The 23,542-nt window shown below is 33.9% G+C and overlaps 1 protein-coding gene across 3 annotated transcripts in view; it reads right to left on the minus strand.

Annotated features, from left to right (window-relative positions):
* LOC111054618 (beta-1,4-glucuronyltransferase 1-like) overlaps positions 1 to 23,542 on the minus strand; it is a 139,952-nt gene that overhangs the window by 10,563 nt on the left and 105,847 nt on the right. For all 3 annotated transcript variants that reach the window (XM_039443415.1, XM_039443416.1, XM_039443414.1), the window contains one exon: positions 848 to 1,198. In XM_039443415.1, coding sequence (XP_039299349.1) covers positions 848 to 1,198 — 351 coding nt within the window. The remainder of the gene's footprint in view (positions 1 to 847; positions 1,199 to 23,542) is intronic.

Below are 23,542 nucleotides of genomic sequence, written 5' to 3' on the forward strand. Positions count from 1 at the left end.
AATAGCCACGGTCTTGTCTCGCCCAAGGATCAATAGAATTTGGAATACCTCAAGGAACGTTTTTAGGCCCAATTTTAAATCTTATATTTACAAATGAGTTGTGCTCCATTCAAATTATAGGTAGGGTAATAGCATTTGCAGACGAGACGACACGGCCTTGCTTTTCCAGTGTACAAACTGGAATGAGGTATTCCAAACAGCAAAAAAACGGAACTCTCCAAACTCACAACATGGATGGGTAACATCCCAACATTAAATGCAGGAAAACAAAATTCTTAACCTTTTCCATAACAGGGTTCTGGCTGCGACGCCACACGTTAACGTCACACCTCCAAGTGGGCACCTACTGTTTGCATATCCCGTGACGTGTGACACGCGAGCTACTATCCATCGGTACTGCCAAATAGGTAGGCGAGTATTATAGAGGTATTATAGAAGTTTAGCCTAGCCGTCCACAGGCCAGGAAAACTACTCGTAGTTCCCAATTGTATACTTCTCCAAATATACGAAATAATCTTATGGCTGAAGGAAAGTGAGAGTGATGGAAATGATAATAAGACTAAAATACATACAAGAGCAAATACCAAATTAATAATCAAAATGTTGATAATTAAAAAAATGGAATGAGAAATACGAATACGATGAGAAGAGAAGAGAGAGCAAGAAGAAGTAATGATTCCATGATATTCATGGATAGACTCATGAAATGAAGAAATAGGCGGGATCATCGTTCGTCGTTAGCTAAAGACATCAACTCCAGTCATCTCGCAGGTGCTCGGTATAAAAAAGTCCTTTTCGGACAGTCCTTGTATAGTAAAGCATGTACTCAATCAATTTATTCACTTGCCTGTCGGAGGTTGTCGCTAGGCAACATGTCAATGTCAAGGACAAGCACGTGGTCGGAAGGGGTGGCGCGGCGAGCCACGTTGCGGAGCAGGTTACCAGGGAAGTTGCGAGTGCTGGCATAATTGTTTGTCAGAGGCTGGCCCGCCAGCTGGGCTGCCAGTTGGCAGGAGTGAGCCAGTGGGCGAGCCGATGGAATGGAGATGGGTGGCGAACTCTTGGCTGGCAGCGGAGACACTAGAGAAAATGTGACATTGTGCAGGATGTTGGTGAAGCAGGAGCGCAAACCGGCCACCCTCCATAATGCATCCGAGATCTGATGGTCCTCTGCAAATACTGCTACCGAAATTGGACCCTGAAACGAATAATTATAACATTATTATTAACTGATCAACTAATTGATTATCAACATTCTATGGGCTATTGGTTGGGAAAACCTGATGGTAAAAAAAATCTTTTTACAGTGCACAAAAAATTAATAAATAAAAAATGCATAAAATCTCCCTCGTATTGACTTTGAGAAATTATGATAATTTTCAGAATGTATTGATTATTATTGATGTTATAATAAAGGATAATCTGTAACTGACATAATTATTCATTTTATACGATATTTGTTTTGATAATATAAATGTTATCAAGTTTAAGTAGAAGTTTTTATATGATAATATATGTTTTGTTTTGAAAAAAAAAATATTCAAAACAAAAATGAATTGAACTATTCCCAAAAAGTTAAATACATGCACAAAGTATCACTTACAAAGTCAGAAATAACTTCTACACTAACAATAGAAGATTCAATTACAGCTTGAAGTTTTTTGGAAATAAACTAACTCAACTATGGTCGCCCATGTACAAGAGTAAGTGTAGTGTTGGTAGTAATCTAAATATTAGTCGAGCTTTATTTATTCACAAAGAACATGGAAGCATAATGATGGATTTCTAGTATCTGCTTCCTTAGTACAATAGCAATAACTCATGTAAAGAAAGAATACAATAACTAACAATTAAAATACTATTCAAAAATAAATACTCACAGGATAAAAAATATATATGTATAAAGCTTTCTACAGCTTTCAAAAGAACAGCTGACAGAATATCAGAGAAATTTTGAACGAGTTCTCCAGCCAGGGGCTCACTAGTTTGATTGAATCGGTAGTATGTTAGTTTTCACTAAAACTGAAAATCATGACCACCTTTTCAGAAAATTTATTGGACATTGTCTTGTAACAACCTTATAGCCTCCATCACATTATCCTTACTCTTACTGGAACAGTTTGTGTCATCCTGTAGCCTACCTATCTTTTCAGTGATAGAATGAAAATAAATGTGGCATATATTTCATTTTAAAAAAATTCAATTCGTTTCTGTTTGAAACGATATCCATTAATTTTTGCATCTCTTTATGAAGTGATACAAATAAATTGCAGAAAATGCCGGCAATATTCAAATATGCTGTTAAATTTTGGACTGCGATTGAATTCGCCCCCAAAATAGCTAGAAAATGATTATTTATAGCACTTTGTGCAAAATAATCCAACACGTATTATTTAAAATGTTTGTTCAAAAAGCTGAATAATATAGCTCGTTAATTGGGTTCAACAAATTTTCGTTTCTGATACACGGATTTCAGTAGGCTACATACAGTACCGTACCTTACCTTTATCATACTTGAAAACATCTCTTATCTTAAGAAAACGTTGTCAATATTTCACCGATTTAGGAATTTATCAGCGAAATAATATAGTATGTTGGCTATATTATTGTATTGATTTCATTTAAAATCAAAACTCTTACATAATTTAACTCACCCCTCGTACCGGCGGCGGTAGTGTTGTATGGTAGATGATTTTTAGTGTTTAATATCGTATTTACCCTAGTAGAAGTGATCAATAGAGATCAATAAAAAAAATGTATTGATATCAATAGGTATTTGGGCCAATACACATCAATAGGTATCCATGGATATGTATTGATGTGTATTGGCCCAAATACCTATTGATATCAATACAAATCAATACATATCCATGGATATCAATACATAACCAGCTGTATTGATATCAATACATTTCCATGTATATGTATTGATGTGTATTGGCCCAAATACCTAATGATATCAATACAAATCAATATAAATCCATGGATATCAATACATAACAAGCTGTATTGATATCAATACACATCAATACATTTTCATGGATATGTATTGGCCCAAATACCTAATGATATCAATACAAATCAATACATATCCATGGATATCAATACATAACCAGCTGTATTGATATCAATACACATCAATACATTTCCATGGATATGTATTGATGTGTATTGGCCCAAATACCTAATGATATCGATACACATCAATAGGTAGCCATGGATATCAATACAAAACCAGCTGTATTGATATCAATACAGATCAATAGCCATCTATAAGCAGCTTGCCCCCTTTATAGAAAAAGTCCTGTTTTAAATCTAGGAGAGCAGCTTAGGATGAAGATAACATTTGCAAGGATTATAATATTCTAACCCAGCTGCGACTAGCATCAGACAAGGGAGTATACCTGTTTAATTACCTATAATCAATATAAGTAAATTGGATTCAGTGAATAGATGTCTATTGACATATTGATGAAAAATTAAGGAATGTAAATAGTTAAGACATAAATAATGTGAAAAGTTGTTTATTAAAATAACTCATATGCATGTCATTTATCTATGAAAAAAGGTCCTTATTGTGGTGCTCCAGATTACTTTATTATCTACCTGTTTGAAGTAGCAATTTTTTGAGCTACATACCGGTTTATGTTACTGCACCTCAATTCAATCTCAATTTTTGAAGCATTCAGATTTTCCTCCAGGATCCGGTGTTTGAACATTTCTAGAACAAATAACAGTTCAAAGTATAAAATCTTGAAAAATTAGAAAATAAGGATTTTATTTCCTGAATTAATCTGCTAGCAAATTTATTTAATAACCTAAAAATGTATTCAAATATGCATGACTCTCCCTCTCGTGAAAGGAAAGTCCAAGATAACATAAGAGCGTTTTTTCACGTGAAAATTATGTCCTCACAGTTTTACATTACAACGTCATATTCTGGTGGAAAAGTAGAGAAATCACCATTTTTTTCACATGAAAAAAAGTTGGAAATGTTCCAACTTTTCACGTGAAAAGTACATGAACCTGAAAATAACGTTTTTTTTTGTTTTTACATTTTTACGTTATACTGAACATGTAAAAACTCTCAGAAAAGAACATGAATGAAACGTTTTTTCTACATTTCTTGTCTCACATTTGGTCATTTCTTTCGCATGAAAATTTCCCAAAATTCACATGAAAATAACGTCTTTTAAAATACATTTTTACAGAATTTTATTGTGAAAAGATAGAGAAGGATTACCTTTATAATTCTAAATAAATAAACTTTTCAATTCTTTATTTTTACATTAAAAATCTATAAATCTTATAAAACTTTTGAATAACCACAATATAATGTGGAGTAAATTCTCTACCCTAACTTTACAATAATTTTACACAAAACTGAATAAAAATTAAATTGAACCATCAAGTCCTATTCAGACAAATGGATTTTTCCTAGTAGGTGATATATGGAATCTAACAGCTGGACACTATAATTACAAAAAGAAAGCTCATTTTGATTTGTAATCATTCAACAACTGACAAATTTCAAATATTTTTCATGTAAGCTTCTTTTTTTAGCTTTTTGACTTTGTATCAGCCATTTGCTTGTATTATAGTGAGGTCCACGTTATAATGGCAATGTGTGATTTGCAATGGTGTTGCTATCCTTGTCTATCGTTCAACAAAGCAGATGGCGCTATCTCTTTCACACATTGCGATGCTGCCACATCGTTTATCAACAATGTAGAAATTCAACTAATTGACAAAATATTTAATCTCAATCATGAAAATTTATTATCACATCTTTAAAAAATATATTTTCTTGACAAATAAAATATGATGAACTATTTTCAACAATAATGAACAGTTAAATTGATCAGATATACCAGTATCAGCTGTTTGGATGGCAAGACTGAGATCTGGCAACCCTTTTTTCCTATCTTCCTACACTGCCATTATAACGTGGACCTTACTATAGCCTAGCATTACCATTGGGAAAAAACCATAAATGTCTGGATGGCCAATAGGGAGATTTTTGCTTTTAATAAAATGAAGAAACAACAATAATTTATATTAAAATTGGATTTATTTTCGAAACATCCCAGTCTTCAACCCTTCAATAAGTTGGAGAATGTTGTAGATATAATACTGTAACTTTTAGGATAAGTTATTGGTCGAATACTCCACCTTTTGACATACAACTGAATTTCAACCTCTCATAAGGGGGTGACTTGGGGGCTGTAACTCAAAAATGTTGAATGTAAATACCCATTGTGTGATACATCATCTTGAAAGCCTTCTCAAAACGAGAAAGATGACATCAATAAAAATCGTCTATGATACTTTCATCCAAAATGGCTATTTTATGAGGCTTTGAGGTTATGTGTTTAGGCTTTGAATAAGTTTATCATTTAAATAAATATAGTCTAAGTATCTAAGACTATAATAAATGTAAATATTTCATTATACAGTACATCAATAAAAACAAAATCACTTGACTTACCTTAAACTGGATCTTTCACAAAAATCACAAAACAACAGACACCAAGAAATCCGTTACAATCCAAATGTTGCATTGCCAAAGCCATTAACCAACAACCGCCTTCCCATGATGGATATCAATAGAAATAATTGTAAATACAGTCAACGAAAATCGATTGTTATCACTGAACTTTTAGTGATATCAATAAAAGTATAAATGGGTATCATTAGAAGTAAATACAAACAAATGGAAATCATGGTAAATACAGTCAATGAGCTTCTATTGATTATATAAAATGTTCATTGAAATCAATAAGGACAGGTTTCTGAGCTCTCAGGATGATATTAGCCATGTTAACATACGATGTGAAAATCACATGTTTCATCACGTGAATAAAAAGTGAAAATGTTAAAAGTGAAAATCAAACATTTTTTCAACTCTCAATTTAGGCTTTCTGACCAACAGTTCGGATGAAAAATCGAATTTCAACCCCTTTCTATCTGTTGCAAAATCGTTTGCAACACACCGTTATCAAGTTAAAAAAAAATTCATGCCAATTAAATTTTTGATGGAAATTTTTTTGAATTTTCCAAAAAAGTCTCACATTAAGCTTTCTGTTGATAATTCGGGTGTAGAAATTAATTTCCAGCACTTTTTGCCTCTTGAAAAAATCGTCTACAATGCACCGTTAACGATTTATAGACCTTTTGCGGTAATTTTAAATGCAGTTAAAAACTTTGAATAATTTGGCAGATTTTCAATTTTCCCGGAACAATGTATTTTTGATGACTGATTCGGATGTAGAAGTGAATTTCCAGCACTTTTTGTCCTCTGCGAAAATCCTGTCAGACGTGCCGTTAACATGCTACTGACGTTTAAATTTTTTTTTAAATTTTATTTTATCATTAAAAATTCTGAAAATAATCATGAATGTTTCTGTTCATATTTTCAATCTTATCCTAGAATTTCAAATGATTCTATCCAAAATTGGAAAAGTTATACCACTTTTTCAAATTATATAACAGTTTATGGGGAAAATCGTGCAGTGTCTGAACTATACACACTTGAACTTTGAATGATTTCAATTCAAATAATAACTACTTCTACTATTTATCGATTCCAACATTATTTCAGTGTCAAGCACAAATGTCCCCCCATACAAATCATTAACCCGCACCTGAAATATCAAATTTTTTAATAAGATTGTTAATATCATTAATTTTGAAATTCCCACCATCCATAGGCCTACTATATGGTATCGAATTAAAATATCAATATATTAATACTATGAGATGAATGTATCGAAGTTTCAACAATCGATATATTAAACAAACAAATTCCAACTTTTTTCTGGGGCAAACTGGTTTTATTGCATTGAACAATGTAGAAATTAGGACAGTATTTTACTTTTACTTATTTAAAATATGTAATTTGAATAATGCAATCCCAAACAAGTTTAAAAATGTATAATTATAAATAATCGAATATTGATGATATATCAATATTTTCATAGTAGGTTTATCGATAGTGGGTTTAAAAAAAAGAAGAAGAAAAAGAAGAAGGAGAAGAAGAAGAAGAAGAAGAAGAAGAAGAAGATAGAAAAATAATAAATATTGAATTGTTTTGAGAAAAAAAGAAAGAAAAACTGGCCAATGAACCATGTGCTAGGTCCAGCCACCCACACCACCCCTGATCCACCTGAAAACAGTCGCGCCAAACCGACGAGGTTCCTCAATTAGCCTCAGCTCAACAGGCAATGTGTTCCACAATCCACAGGCCGTCACAAGAAAGGTCTTGTTGAACATGACTGTCCTATGAATTGGGACAGCCAGTAAATGGGAACCATGCCGGGTACCACCCCGACCAATGTCACACAAGAAGTGAAAGTCTTCAGCTACGTACTTGGGTGTCTGAGTTTTCAACACTTTATGCAAAAAGAGAACTGCATGAAATGACCTACATTCATGTAGCTTCATGAGTCTAAGTCGGTCAAAGTATTCAGTCACATGGTCGTCATGTCTGAGGTTGAAGATGAAGCGGACACAGTAGTTATGCACACGCTTCATCCTCTGTAGTAGTTGAACAGTCATGTCAGTAGTTACAATGTCGCAATAGTTGAAAACCGGGAAAATCAAGGTCTTCACCAACATAACCTTTGTTGAAAAAGGAATAATGTCAGAAATCTTCTTCAACGTCTTGATCCCAAGATCTTAGTCATAGTGAGTCCCAAGTTCTTCACGTCTGAGCTGTACTCTAAATTGTATGCCATTGATTGTAATATATGGTCCAGCTGACAAGTCAAGTGTGTTCAGTAGTCTCGAATAACCAACCACGATTGCCTTTGACTTTGTCTCGTTCACCTTTAGCCCATTATTACCAGCCCAATCATGTAAAAGTACTAATTCATCATTGATTTCCTCTACTGTCATGTTGAAATCCTTTTTATTACAGTGTTTATAGATTTGCAGGTCATCTGCATATAGATGATATCTGGTGGTTAGTAGAGAACTAGTCACGTCGTTTATGTATATGCTTAACAGTAGAGGACCCAAAACCGACTCCTGCGGCACTCCTCTATCCACATTGCACCACTGTGAAGAGACACCCTCCACTCTCACACTCTGACACCGACCCTGCAAGTAAGACCTTACCCATGCTACAGTGGTGTTTGAAAATCCCAATTTACAAAGTTTATACAAGAGGGTGGGGTGAAAAATGGAGTCAAAGGCCTTACTAAAATCAATTAATACTAGAACAGTTAACTGTCTACCATCCATAGCCCTGCGGATATCATCAGCAACTCTCAGCAAAGCCAAGGTGGTACTGTGACCACTATGGAACCCCGACTGGAAATTGCTAATCAAACCAGAGTCATGAATGTACAGACTCATTTGGAAGTGAGCAATAATTTCCAGTACCTTTTGACAGGACAGGCAATAAGCTGAATGGCCTATAATCTGAGGGAGTGAGAGGGTTAGGAATTTTGTTGAGAGGAATAACAATAGAGCGTTTCCAGTCTTCAGGAAAAACTGAAGTCATTAGTGAGGTGTTAATTAGATGGGTTAGGAAAGGAAGAATCATGGGAAGAAGGATTTTCAAAAACTTGATAAGGATACTATCAGCTCCAACCGCATTACTTTTTATTCTTCTAATAGCTAGGAAAACCTCCTGCTCAGTAACTTCAGGTCAGCTGAACTTGGAATGGGAAAAGTTACCTCCTGGCTCTTCAATAACATTTTGATGATTAATGCCTCAAAAACAAAATTTATTGCTTTCTCACTAACAGACTCCAAGAAGCCTTCTAAGCAGACAATCAAACTACATCATTGCAAATTGGATAGTATGAATTGTAATTGTCCTTCAATAGAGCACACAAACAATATAAAATATTTAGGAGTCATAATAGATGAATTACTTCGCTGGGATAAACACATTTTACATCAAATGGCTAAAATCAGAAAATTAATTTACAAATTCATCCAACTCAGGCAGCTACTATCAATAGACATGATGAAAAATGTTTATTATGCAATAGTCGAGTTCATAGCAAGATATGACATTTTGGCCTGGGGAGCTACAAATTTCTGCCACATCGATCCTATCTTCAAGGTTCAGAAGCTATTTTTGAGGATAATAGGACGCAAACATCCACTCTTCCCTTCACTACTACTATACTCGGAGCTCAGCATCGTCAGCATCACACAGATTTACATTCACAGATTTCTAAAATTCACCAGAGAGAACCCACAACTCTTCATCAATTTGAATCACCCGCAAGGAACACGCAGAAGGAACATGGACTTGGCAATTCCCAGGATGACAACATCAGCTGCTCAGAGGTCAGCCACATATTTAGGACCAAAAATGTTCAATAAACTGCCAATAGCTATTAAAGAAACAGTTCCAATCAATTCATTCAAATCGAAAACAAAAAAGTGGCTCCTGTCCAATAGAATCAATCATGGAGAACAATATTAGTTCTATGAAAAATTTTCCATACTGTTTCATTCTCATTTTCTTCATTACAATGATTTTTTTCCCATGAATATTATAAATGTTTTTTATGTTAAATTTTTATAAAATTTCTACATCTTAGGTTATCAATTTTCTTTTTTAAATTTGTGTATAGAAATGTGGTTTTTATGAACTTCTAATGACTCGCAAAATGTATCTTTATTAGAATTTTTAACATTTGGCATAAAATCTTAAACATTAGCAAAATTAGTGGCATCCCGACACATATTCATATATAGTGGGGGCCACTAGATCAGCAAGTAATCAACCAATTGTATTAATACTTTGTAAATAATTGTACCTTATATGCTTTTTGTAATCATGTCTATAATTTGAATAAACTCCTCTGGTCGTGTTGTACCCTCGACCAGAGACATTATTACTATTATTATTATTAACTCCAGAAAAGTAGAAGTCTTCATTTGATTGGATTCCTGGTAAGGAATTATAGTAAGCACGGGCTTGGCCCAAACCTACAGGGATATCAGTGAAAAAATCATTGAGAGCGTCAAGTGAGTGAGCAACAGTTGGTGGCTGCCTCTCTTTGCTGTCTCCAATCCCTCTCAGAACTCGCCATAATAATGATGTTGATGATCTCTTAGATGATATCAAATTTTGGTAGAAGCCAGCCTTTGCGTTCCTGATCATTTGCTTACACAAGTTTCGTAAGCGCTTGTAATGATTAAAATCATCAGGAATCTTAGACTGCCTTGCCTCCTTACACCAATAATCATGATCACACATCAAATGACGTATTTCCTCAGTGAGCCATGGAACTGGGTCTCTGGTTACTCAGCGGGTCTTAAGAGGGACGTGTTTTTCATAAAGGAAGAGGATATTGTCATTTATTATGTTTGACATTTGATTTACATCACTAGTATTGAAAATGCTCAGCCAATCAAGATCAAATGTATCATTAAATAGATTAGGAAGGTTAATATTGTTGTAATCTCTGTAGGTAATAATTTTCGGTTTAGGTTTGAGTCGCTTGATGTTGTAAACAAGGTAGATCAAGTCATGTGCTGAAAGTCCTGGGAAAGGGATCTGCCCATGGCTCACAGCAGATTTTTTATCAGCGACGGCTACGAGATCTAGAAGCGTGTCCGAGGTGGATGTATGGTGAGTAGCTTGGAGAGGCAGCAGATTCACGATTCAAGATTATTTATTGCCAGAACAACTTTACATTGTATGAGCACGTCAAAAAATAATAACAATAATATAACACTTTAAGCATATGATAAAAGAAATTGTATAATATATGAAGATATTACAATAACAATTTGTCTTAACATTTTGTCTTAGTCTTAGTTAGGAACAAACTACAATAATTCATATTAATAAGTTATTCAGTTTTACCAAAAATTAAAAGTTGCATCATGAGCATTCATTATATATTGTAGGCTGAAAATACTCATCTTATTTTTTAAAATTTGTTTGAATTCATAGATTGGCAGCTCTCTAATTTCTTAAGAAAGATTGTTATAAATTTTGGCTTGTTGAAAAATATGGTTATCTCTTGTCTTGAAGAGTCTAATTTGAGGCAGTGATAGATCATTGCCACGTCGGGTGGAGTAAGAATGATTGGCTCCCAGATGCGGAAAAGATTCTATATTCATTTTAACATATAGCAAGGTATGAAGAATAAAGAGAGAAGGGAACGTTAGAATTTTCAGACTTCGGAAACTCTCTTTACAAGACTCTCTGTTCTTCAAGTTATTCAATACTCTCACTGCCTTTTTTTGCCAAATAAAAACCTTTGTTGCATGACAAGAGTTGCCCCAGAGACGAATTCCATAGGAGATGAGGGATTGGAAAAGTCCATAATACACAAGTAACAAAGATTCAGCATTCAAAGATAACTTAAGTCTCCTTAAAAGAAAAACAACTCTGGAGAGTCTCCTGCACAAACTCAAGATATGAGGAGGGGCTCCCAACCCAATCTTCTCTCCAATGTGAATCCCAACAGTTTGACATTATTCTTGACATTAGTATCCTCAGGGGGGCCCCTAAGAGAGAAGCATATATATTCAGTCTTACTCTCATTAATGACTAGATTATTTGATTCAAACCACAACTTTGCAGAGTTAAGGGCTCCCAACACCTTAGATTTAACTTTTTCATAATTCTGGTCAGAGGATATTAATGTCCTGTCATCGGCATATAAAACCGACAATGTTGGAATATTACAATACAGGTCATTAACAAAAATAAGAAAAAGAAGAGGGCCCAAAATAGAACCTTGTGGGACACCTGCCACAACATCTCTAAAGCCAGAACATTTACCATTAATAACAACCCTTTGCCTCCAATCAGACAGGTATGATTTTATCAGCTTCAGCTCATTCTCTCTCACTCCATAGAAGTAGAGCTTGTCATAAAGAATATCAAAGGGTAAACAATCGAAAGCTTTGGTGAGATCAATTAAGGCTGCTGCTACCATGTTTTTATTCTCAAAGTTTTGGAGGACAAAATCAACAATTTTTTCAATAGCCATGACAGTACTGTGTTTGGGACGAAAGCCATGTTGATGTTCATACAATAAGTCATTATTTACAAAGTATTCGTATAGTAAGGCAAGATTGCAAGGCAAGACATGATTCAATAACTTTCCCAAGAATAGGGACAATATCTATGAGTCTGAAATTTTCTGGTTTACTCAAGTCACCCTTCTTAAAAATTGGAGTGACATTTGTGTATTCGAAACATTTAGGAAAAACACCGTCCTTGAGCACTTTGTTTATTATGAAAGTCATTGGATCTATCAGACTGTCACTAGCTGCTTTTATTGTAAAATTAGAGAGACCAAAAACATCTTCACTTTTCGAGAGGCTGAGATTGGCCATAACCTGCTTTACCTGTTTACAATTGACTGATTTCCATTTGAAACCTGAGGTAGGAATAGGCTTACGAAAGTTCACCAATAGGTCAGAATGTTGCACTTCTCCATTTTCCAAGACTGCTCTACATTGTGTCAAAGACACATTGACAAAATAATCATTGAGATCATCGGGAGTTATTAAAATTTCATTACTTGGTTTGATGGTCCCAGACTCTTTTTTGATAATCTTCCAAGCCATTCTACATCTATTTTTAGCCAATTTAATCAAGTTATAATTTTCTAATTTTTTCGTGCTTTTAATTTGTTTATTGTATTCTTTCTTATAATTCGAAAATTTCAATTTGTCATCTATGTAATCAGTGAATTTCCACTTGTCATACAACAGGAGTAAATAATCACGCATGGCTTTCAATTCAGCACTGAACCATTTATTAGAGCTAGGGATGTACTTAGTATTTAGTTTTTTTGGTTTTTTATATATGAGCGGGCATTTTTATATATGAGCAGGGTCATACCATTCGCAAAGAACATAGTAGTCAGTTGCACCTTGTCATAAGTGTCAGGTCCAAGTAAGTCAGTATTAAAGTCACCCATGATAGCCACATGTTCATAGGGTATCATCAGCTCTAAAAGTGTCTCCTCAAACTCAGACATGAAGCCAATGTGAGGCGGCCTGTAGCATACCGCGATCAACATTTTGACGCCATTGCTCTTAATTTCAAAAAAACATATATTCAGGCCTTGATGCACGAGAATTATCGGACGAGAGTTTATGTACAGGGAGCAGAGCACGTTTAATGTACGCAGCAACCCCGCCGCCATTTTTGTGCAAACGGTCATTACAAATGAGCATGTAGTCATCAAGTGCAAAAAGCCGATTCGGGATGGCAGGCTTAAGCCAGGACTCAGAAACTATAATGTCAGAAACACAATCACTAAAAGTGCATCTGAACTCATCTATGTGACAAAGGAGTGATTGGGCGATGACGTGAGTGATTTTGAGCTGATCGGGGAATGGGGAGACCGCTTGCTTGAGGACATCGCCGACATTCAGCGCGGCCGCGCTATCATCCGGCCCAGCAGACAGAGTGATCGACACGGAACAGCAAGGCGGAACAGAGGCGGTAAGCGACTGGAAAAAATAGCAGGACAAGAACAATAATATTGGCAAGCATCAAAGAGAAAAAAAGAAGAAGAAATGAACAGTTGAAAAGGAAAGAAGATGAAAATCAAGAGATATACTGTTTGACCAGCGAAAGAATGCCCCCGGCGGAGTGGAGCAATCTTAGGCTGTTCTAGCTTTTTCGATCAGTCTTAAAAACATCAGTCATAAAATGAAAAATATTCAATTTCAATTTATTAAAGACACACAAAACAAGACAAAACAAAATTACAAAGATTTACGAAACAAATAAAACACAATAAAATGTTACAAATATAAAAAACCATGGGCTTAGTGTTTGGGTGTGTTGGAGAAGAGAAAAAAAAGAGAGGAAGATACCTAGCCAACTATGGTTTCCCATGTAATAGGCATGCAAAAAAGAGAAGTAATGAGGAAAAAAGGAAGGGAGAAATGGGGGGAAGGAAGAAAACAGAGGAATAGGTACTCAAAATAAAGGTAAGCGAGTCCACTGAAAAATGAAAAAACTAATGAAAAAAAAATGCTAAAAAAAATTTTTTTATAAATTGACTCATTTCAAAGATAAATTTAATTTGTGACTAAATGAGTATTTTCATTGAAAACCTTTAATTTTTTATTTGCAACTCATCTGTTCAATAACTATTGAACGGATTTAATTTTTTTTGGCATGCATATTTATTGATTCTTCTCTGAACCGTTGTTATGTATATTTTTTCTAAAAAAATTTTTGTTTTCCAAATAATGGGTAATTTCTTGGATCAAGTTCGTGAATTTGGATCGCAAAACATGAAAAAGTTGGTAATCGACAAACTTTTTCATGAGTTTAGTAACATAAAAGGCTACATGGAACATGTTAAAAAATTAGAAGCAAAACTACAAATTAGAAAAACTACACATATGCATCGTATGAAATAATCATAACATCCCAAATTTATTTTCTGTGAAAGAATTACTGAAATTGATTAAAGGGTTCTCGAATTATAAAAGATAAATAAATATGTTGCTCAATAATTATACTGGAATTCTTTCTCCGTGCAGCTCACATTATTAGCCTATCTATCAGTTGGGTAGGCTATGCATAAAAGAAATAATATTTAATGGCTTCCGCTGTTAAATCAATTTCAAATGAAGAAAAATAAAATCAATGCTCAAAATGTTCATTTTGAGGAAAGGCCATTTTGAGGCAATCAATGAGGAAAGGCCAGCTCTATTCTTTGATTGAAAAAATAAGCCAAATCAAAAAGTGTACCATGTTGACAGTCTATTAGAAGAACATGGCCATACAGTATTGAGACTTCCCCCCTATATGTGCGAATTGAATCCCATTGAACTAGCTTGGGCAAAAGTAAAACGCGAGGTAAGGGCAATGAATGTTACAGGGGAGTTTACAGTGAACTATTTGACAGACGTAATTTTGAATGCTGTAACTAAAGTTAGCGCGGCTGACTGGGAAGGCTACATGGAACATGTTAAAAAATTAGAAGCAAATTACTGGGAGAAGGATGGGCTAATGGAAAGTGTTGTTGACGAATTTATCATTTCTTTGGGAGGATTAGAGGAAGAATATTCTGATGATTCTGAGGCTGAAATTTCGAATGAAAGTGAAACATCAGAGGATAGTGACTTAGGCTGTGCAGAATTGGTCGATGTTTAGGCCTAACTTAAAGATACACAATGTGAGTGAGTGATTGAAGTTATATTAAAAATTATTTCAATGTTGATTCAAATCAGGGGTGCCCACAAGGGGGGGGGGCATGGCGCAATTTGCGCCATCAACATTTTTGGGGGGGGCATGATTTTTTGTATATTTTATGTCAACATTTTGAATTATGATTAAAAAATCAAGGTATTAAATAGAGATATCCTAATGTAGTTAATTTTTCCCACCTTTACAATGTTATATTTTGCTAAGTGTTACTCAATATAAAGCATAAGCACAATTGATAATGTTTTGTATGCAGGAATTTTAGTAATTTTAAGCCTATGAGTTTGAAGGTAAATCTTTGACAAAAATAAATTATAACTCCATCATTAACTATTATTCTGATCTCCTTTGCTTCATTTTAATTTTTAATGGTCCTGTGTTTGAGTTTCCTTGCTGTTGCAAGAAATATGCGATATTTTTCTCATTTTCACAGTCTCGACAGTTTTTCGATTCAAACAGTAATGCAAGATCAATTTAACTCAGCTTATAGAGCATGGAATTTTCTCTCATTTAAGACCAATTGCAAGTTTCTATCATGTATTGTTCTCATTTTAGAGACTCTTTAATAACAGTAAAATCGCAAGAAAAATGAGAAAATAATGATCATCATTCAATTGGCTGTAACTTTTTAACGGTATTGAAAACAGAAGTATAATTCATGGGAGTGAAAAGAGGAGAATATTCATCACAACCTCGGCTACTTTTTGGATTTTTTATCTGAAGTGTTCCACAAGATACGAGATATGCAACGTTGCATATGCGAGACTGTGAAAATGGGGGAAATATCACAAATTTCTCGCACATTCAAAGTTGTGTATCTTGTGGAACACTTCAGATAAAAAATCCAAAGAGTAGTCCTGCGCGACCAGTCAATTCATTGGAAATTTTATTATCTTTAATATTATAAGAGAATGCTTTTTCTCGATAAATTCAAGGTTCTCGAGATTTAATGGAAAACTTAAAAAAAGTCTGTTTGGGGGTGAAGTCGCCCTCTGGCGTGTCAGAAAATTTCAGATTAGAATTTAGCGCCCCAAAATACAGATAGAACCATCGAGAAAAATTCTTTCGGGGATATTTCCTGAAAAACGATCATTTGACTGGACTATAAGTTGTTATCCTATTATATTAAGCGAGCAATTTCTGTATATCTGTTTATATTTTTCTATTTTTCATCTGGCAATCTCCTTATATGGTTATTTATGTTCAACAGATCTCGGAAACGGCTCTAACGATTTTCACGAAATTCGGAATATAGTAGGTTTATGATATCAAAATTCGATTGCACTAGGTCTCATCCCTGAGAAAACTCCCTGAAGGACATGAAAAGGATAATTCATCCTTGGAAAAACAGATGATGATTTCGTCTGTGAATAAATCACAGACGAAATATATTTTTCGTAGTGAATAAATCAAAATTCGGGTAAGTAACAGTTTTGGGCTGTGCCTGTTAGTACTTCCCCAATCATTTTAAAGAAATGATTATCAATGGAATAAATCTGTTTATCAATGAATAAATAACGAGCAAAGCTCGGTGCCCCGATATTTGGTATTAATAGATAGAATTTACAAAATGTACTTGTTCAGATGATATCTTTATTCCAAAAACCAAACCATTTAAAGATACATTTTGTTCGACTTGTGTTATTTACTCCTGTAATGTTAAAAAGTAAATACTACCAACAACACAACATCAGTGACAACCTATTCCAATTCATGATAAATATCGGGGCACCGAGCTCCGCTCTAGAGTACCTACAAAAGAATATAAAAATTATTACGAAAGAAGAAATTATACTAAATATTCATAGTTCATACAGAAAGGTTCTATCTAATCACAGTGGATTGAGATTAATTCGCAGAGGAATGCAAAAATTTCTCTCACAAAAGCATGTTAAATTTTAATCCTGATTCATTTCACGTGAACCAAATCACAGAAGACCATCTCAAAAAGATAGCTTATCTGATTGGTTCTACTGGAATTAATCAGGATTAAAATTTAACCGGCTTTTGTACAACTGTCACTAAGTACCTGATTGAATTATTCAACAGCTGAGTCATAATTTTGTCTCACTCCCACACACATGCACTCGCTCACTCACTTCCATCATCAACAGATGCCGAAATTATCAGCTGTTTTTCCAAGGATGAATAAATTCTTTTAATGTCCTTCAGCGAGTTTCCCCAGGGATGAGACCTAGGGTAAACGAGCTTTCATATTATAAACCTACTATGTTCTGAATTTCGTGAGAATCGTTAGAGCCGTTTTCGAGATCCGGTGAAATACAAACATGTAAACATCTAAAAATTTAAACATCAAAACTTCTAAACAGAAATTGCTCGTTTGATAGTATAGGATTTAGAATACCTAAACTTGCCGACATTATAATATATTGTATGAATAAAATCGTTCCAAATTTGTATGAATGTTTACCAAGATTGCTATGCAACATTCTTTTGCAATAAAGAATTATCAATGATATTATTATTCAACTTTTTATAAGTAACCTTAACATTTAAAAAGCAAAGCCTTCCTTACTTATCTTTTAATATCCTATTAAAATATGTGTCATGTAGTTTTTCCTGATGTAATGAAGTTCTTTCTAGTCCTCCCGAACAAGAACGGGTGCACTGCTAGTCTCAAAAATAATATCAAAAAGATACTTTATTTCTATTTTAAAGAGATAAGAAACGATGGTATATAGTTTTACAATATTATGAAAACAGAAAGAATTCCTCACAAGAGCAAAGGTAAATAATGTCCTATGGAAGATTAGAAGTAGAGGTGCGTACAGATATACGCGCCGCGAACATGAGCAATTCACTTTTAATCAGCTGATTATATCTGTATTTTTACAGAAACGGTAAAATACAGATATAAAAAGCTTGGCATCAGCTGATTAAAAGTGAATTGCTCATGTTCGCGGCGCGTATATCTGTAAGCACCTTAAGATGTGAATTTTATTGTCATACACTGACTAATGTTAAAAACTAAAGAGTTGGGAGTTGGGGTACTTTGGGGGTGGTCATTACACATGGATTGGGGGGGGGGGCATTACACTAGAATTGGGGGGGGGCATGCGCCATTGGCCTTGGGGGGGCTGGGCACCCCTGATTCAAATACATAAATATTGTATAACATCCAACTCATTTCTAGTGTGATTTTATCCGTTAGAAAATTATATCTTGGCAACTCTCTATCCAATACTCAACTGCGTGTACTTTATGACATGAGAGCTAAATTAATTTCAATCTATTTTGAAAACGCTTCAGTCGATTTTGACAATTCTTTCACAGAAAATAAATTTGGGATGTTATAATTATTTCATACGATGCATGTGTGTAGTTTATTCTAACCATAAAAAAGTTTGTCGATTACTAACTTTTTCGTGTTTTACAATCAAAATTCATTAACTTGATCCAAGAAATGTCCCATTATTAAGAAAACCAACATTTTTTCTAAAGAATAGTTAAATCATCGGCTTAAAGAAGAATCAAGGATTATGCATGCCAAAAAAAAATATTCTGTTCAGTAGTTATTGAGCAGAAGAGTTGTAAACAAAAAAATACGGGTTTTCAATGAAAATAACTAATTTGACAAAAATGAAATTTATCTTTAAAATGAGTGAATTTATCAAAAAAAAGTACTGATCAAAAACGATTTCTGACCTGTTTTACATCACTAATTCAATATTTATGAAGTTTTTGGAGATATTTTTTATTTTATGACTGATGTTTTTAGGACGGTTCGAAAAAGCTAGTACAGCCTAAGATTGCTCCACTCCGCCGGGGGCATTCATTCTTTCGCTGGTCAAACAGTAGATGTGATGCAATGGTGAGATATAGATAAAATCAAGATGTTACTTTGGACAGGCCTGTACAAATTCGGCTCCGTAGCTAATCTAGCAATTAATTGCACTATATATTATCAGAATAAATTATACATACTCATTCTAACATATTCATTTATAAGAGCAGGTGAAATAAAATAGGAAGATGAAAAAGTATTATCACTGACCTTGTGAGAATCTTAGAGGATTTATAAGAATAAAGCATCTTAATTGCTTTATTTGTAATTATTTGCTAATTAAAGATTGCAGATACAAAATGAATAGCTATATAAATATAATTGTATAATTCTGGCAATAAACAATTATTATGATTTGTAGTCTACTATTTAGATGAAGATGATGCTTGGAAGGCAAAAATCAATAATAAAAAATCTGAATTGAAAATATGGAATAAAAAATGAATTAAATACGAATTATAACATTCTGGGTAGAAATATTAAAACAAAAAATCGAGAAGGGGAAAAATACCTTATGAATAAATTATAAATTATAATTAACTACCTTATAGTTGAATTTTTCTTTTGTTCCTTGTCTACTTGTTCTTTAGTCTATGTCTATACTTTCTAGTGAATTCATAGAACAGACGAAAGAATACTTAAATTAATAATGGAATCCTATATTAGCACAGGGAAAAAGCACACGCTCAATCCAATATGTAGTAAAAAGAGTTCGTGATAAATAGAAAAAAGTCCAAAATATTAAAAAACTACTCACTATGGAAACATGAAGTATGTTCTGCTTTGAAAATTTTAATTATTAGTATAGTTCAATAATTTTTTGTTTGTTGATAACAACTCACCACTCACTTGAGCATATCTTCTCCCCCTCACACCACATGATCTTGCCATCGACAGTCCATGTATTCTTGATGCCCACTCTGCCAGCGACATCACGGAAAAGAGTATTATGCCGCCGAGTGAGGTCCTCTCTCACCGTCACCCCGGAGCCCTTGAGCCCTCGCCGCTATCACAATACGCCGGGTCTGATAACTTATGAATTTGACAATAATTGCGCGTGGTCTAGCCTCAGTCTCACCAGGTCTCGAGTGAAGGCGACCCACACGATGACAGCGATCGATCAGTATTGCATCAATCGAGAGCTTGAGTTTGTCACTACATAGTTTAGTGACAACTTCGGTGACGTTCTCTCCACTCTTCTCAGGAAGTCCGAAAATCCGGATATTATTTCGACGCTGGTACTGCTCCTGAGCGTCCAATTTTCGCTCATACGCCTTAGCACGATTCACGGACGCCTTACTCATGTTTTGAATCTCAGTCTCCATTGATGCGATCCTCTCCTCCATTGCAGATAATCGAGGTTCACATTCGCTCAGAAATCGAGCCTTTATCATATCGTCGAAACTATCATTGAGCTTCATGACAACTCGGTCGACAAGATTATTGACGAAAATATCATCTGATAAGAGTTCAGCAACGAATTCCTTTAGCACTGCTTCATCGGCCGGCCACCCCTCACACTTGGCAGTCGATGATGAGGATGATGATGATGCTGGGCGTTCGGTCGATGACGAATTCTTATCGCAGCTGTGGCCTTGGCTTCCTTATTCCTCAATACAGCAGGCGAAGCATTTGGCATGATTGAAAAATTTAATCGTTCAAATCACAACAATCAATCAAGGTAGAAATTTGAAATTAGGGAATAGTGCATATGAACACACACTGCACACGTCTGCCAATAATTAGCACTCGATCACCACGAAAACTCACAAAACTAGAGAAAGAAACAGGAGCCGAAGTGAACTACGTCAGGCCGTTAACATTATCCTTATCTCACTCCTATAAGCATACTATAATTTCAGGATTGATTCATTGATTGAAATTTATCTTTTATCTCTTGTTCTTTGTATTTTGAAAAATTCATTGAAATGAATTAAGTCAGTATTATTTTTGAAGAAATAATCTTATGATCAAGACTATAATGAAAATATATTGAATATAAATTCTTGAGTTGATACTCACAACAAAATAAAAATATGACAAATTGAAATAAAATTGATACTCACAAAGGGATAAAATCTGAAAAAAATTAATAACTAATATGCGAAATAAGAAAAGATTTTGAAGAATATTAAATAAATTTACAATAGTTATCCGCGATTTGATAAAATATGAAAATAAGAATGAAGTATATATATGATCTAAAACCAAAATTGGAGAAGCAATATAAAGCAATTTTTTACATTTTGTTCATGAATATACCATAATATTAGAAGCATAAATAATTAGGAGAGGATGGTTGACAAGTTATTGAATGTATTGCAAAGCATAAAAAAATATAAAATGGCATTGATTTGAATTTTATACCTGAGAAAAGATCAGAATATTTGTAGGGGAGTATATTTTGTTTTATCAGAATTGAATTGGTGAGGTATGGTGTGTGGAGTGCCTATATATTAGGATATCTAGCCAAGTGTAATGAAGTATATTTAGGGCCGGTTTCCGAGCTCGGGATTTAGCTAAGTCCTAGACTTTAAACAGCTGGAGTCAGAAAATTGGTTTTCCAAAACGGGGCGTAGTCGCAGCCATTGTCATAGTCACGTTTGAATTAAATTTCGAAAAACTAGAAAATTGAACACGAAATAAAATAAAGAGAAAATAGTGTAAAGTTTCAGCTATTTTGAATTATTTAGAAATGTCTAATTTCGTCAAGGAAAAACGTTTCCAATTTATAGAAATGAGAAAATAAAAACTAAAACTACTGTTATAAAAGCTGCGACTACGCCCCGTTTTGGAAAGCCAATTTTCTGACTGCTAAATCCCGAGCTCGGAAATTGGCCCTTAATGTCTTCTTAATGATTTTCTTTGAAGGAATGTTTCCGATTACACTTGGATGTGACTGAACTTTAAGCAAAGGATTGTTATATTACTAATATACTTAGTTTAAAAACTCAATTAAATTTAATAAGTTATTATCAAATAAATAATGGGTTTCAAGGGATGAAAATAATTTTGTTAAGGGAAATGATAAAATGTAAGTTTTGAAATAAATAAACACACTTTTCAATTCAACAAATAATTTTTTTTATGATTCATCAAATAAGTATCAAGGAAGCAATCAATTGAAATTCATTTTTTTTTCAATTACTCACCCTATACCAGCCTATACTAGCCTATACTAGCCTGATTCTTATTCAAATGACTCATCCAATAAGTATTTATATTAGTAATTAGCAATTAAGAATTCTATGATTGATTTCATTGTACTGACTCACCTTGTAATTAATTTTATGATGGTTAAAATATAGGAACTATTTTCTTATCTGAGTAAGTGAATATAATAGTGTAATTAAATTTATATTTTGAATCTTAGTGCATTGAAAAAGTTTGGTTTGATAAAATAAAGTAATGCGTCATGAATGAAGAAGTGAAACGTGATAAAATAACGTCAAGAAAAAAAATGAGTCTTCAAAAATAATTAAAGCCAATGAGGAGAGATCTTCAAGAAATAATTGGTAATATTAAAGATGGCATATCATCGCAGAACTTCAAGCTGAGGTCTTCTTCCGGATCTACCCATGGAGATATCACAAATTCCAAAGATGCAGCCCATATACCTGATGAAGTCATTGAACTTATAGTCACTGACCTTCAAGATCTTCATGCATTGCAAGCTACCTTTACCAAATATCTACCTTACCTTAAAATTATTCCTATCTTAAATACTCAATAATTATTCCTTTCTAAGTAACTCATTCATTCCTTAAAGTCAATTCTTTCAAAAAATCCTTGCACAGAATGCACTACAAATTCAAGATGAATGAACAGTCAAGAACATTTGAGCATTGAATTGAAACAATTAGTCAACTGAGAACTTCAAGAACTGCTTGCAAGTAGCCTTTACCTGAGATTTTACCTAACCTTGAAATTTATCCTTTCTAAAATAATCTACAACAAAATAAATCCTATTCAAGTTATTCAAATCTTTCCTAAAAAAATATCCTTTCAACTCTTTTCACCTCTTGCACATATCGTCAAGATAAGCAAAGTATATGCTTAATTTTCAACATAAGCGAGTCAATGCTTATATTTCAAGAAAAATGTTCACTCCTACAAGTTGACATGTGACTATAGGTTTGAAGCAGATGTGGAGGCATGGAAGCAGCAGATGGCCACAACCGTGAGCAGCAACCCAACGAGGAGGAGAGTAGCAGAATAGATGGCAACTAGAACTTCTAGAGCCTGATTTACTATTTACCAATTATTACATAAATCTTCACATCAGATAGTGTCAACAAGAAAAAAGTGAAATGAAAATAGTGAAGTGGATAAATAGAATAAAGTGAAATATAAAGTGCTTTTGAAATTTTTATGGTATCTAATATGAAGTTCACATTGTTTGAAATGTTGTATATGTTGTATTTTTGACGAAATTTTATACTCCTAAAAGTTTTAGTAGTCTAAAATTTCTACACTGAAGGAGGGGAATTTATGATGATACTTTTTAAAAAGATAAATAATTTGAATTCAGCGCTGAACAAAACATCGATACTGTATAATCAAAAAGAGAA

The sequence above is a fragment of the Nilaparvata lugens genome, chromosome X, assembly GCF_014356525.2.
Source record: "Nilaparvata lugens isolate BPH chromosome X, ASM1435652v1, whole genome shotgun sequence".
Taxonomy (NCBI): domain Eukaryota; kingdom Metazoa; phylum Arthropoda; class Insecta; order Hemiptera; family Delphacidae; genus Nilaparvata; species Nilaparvata lugens.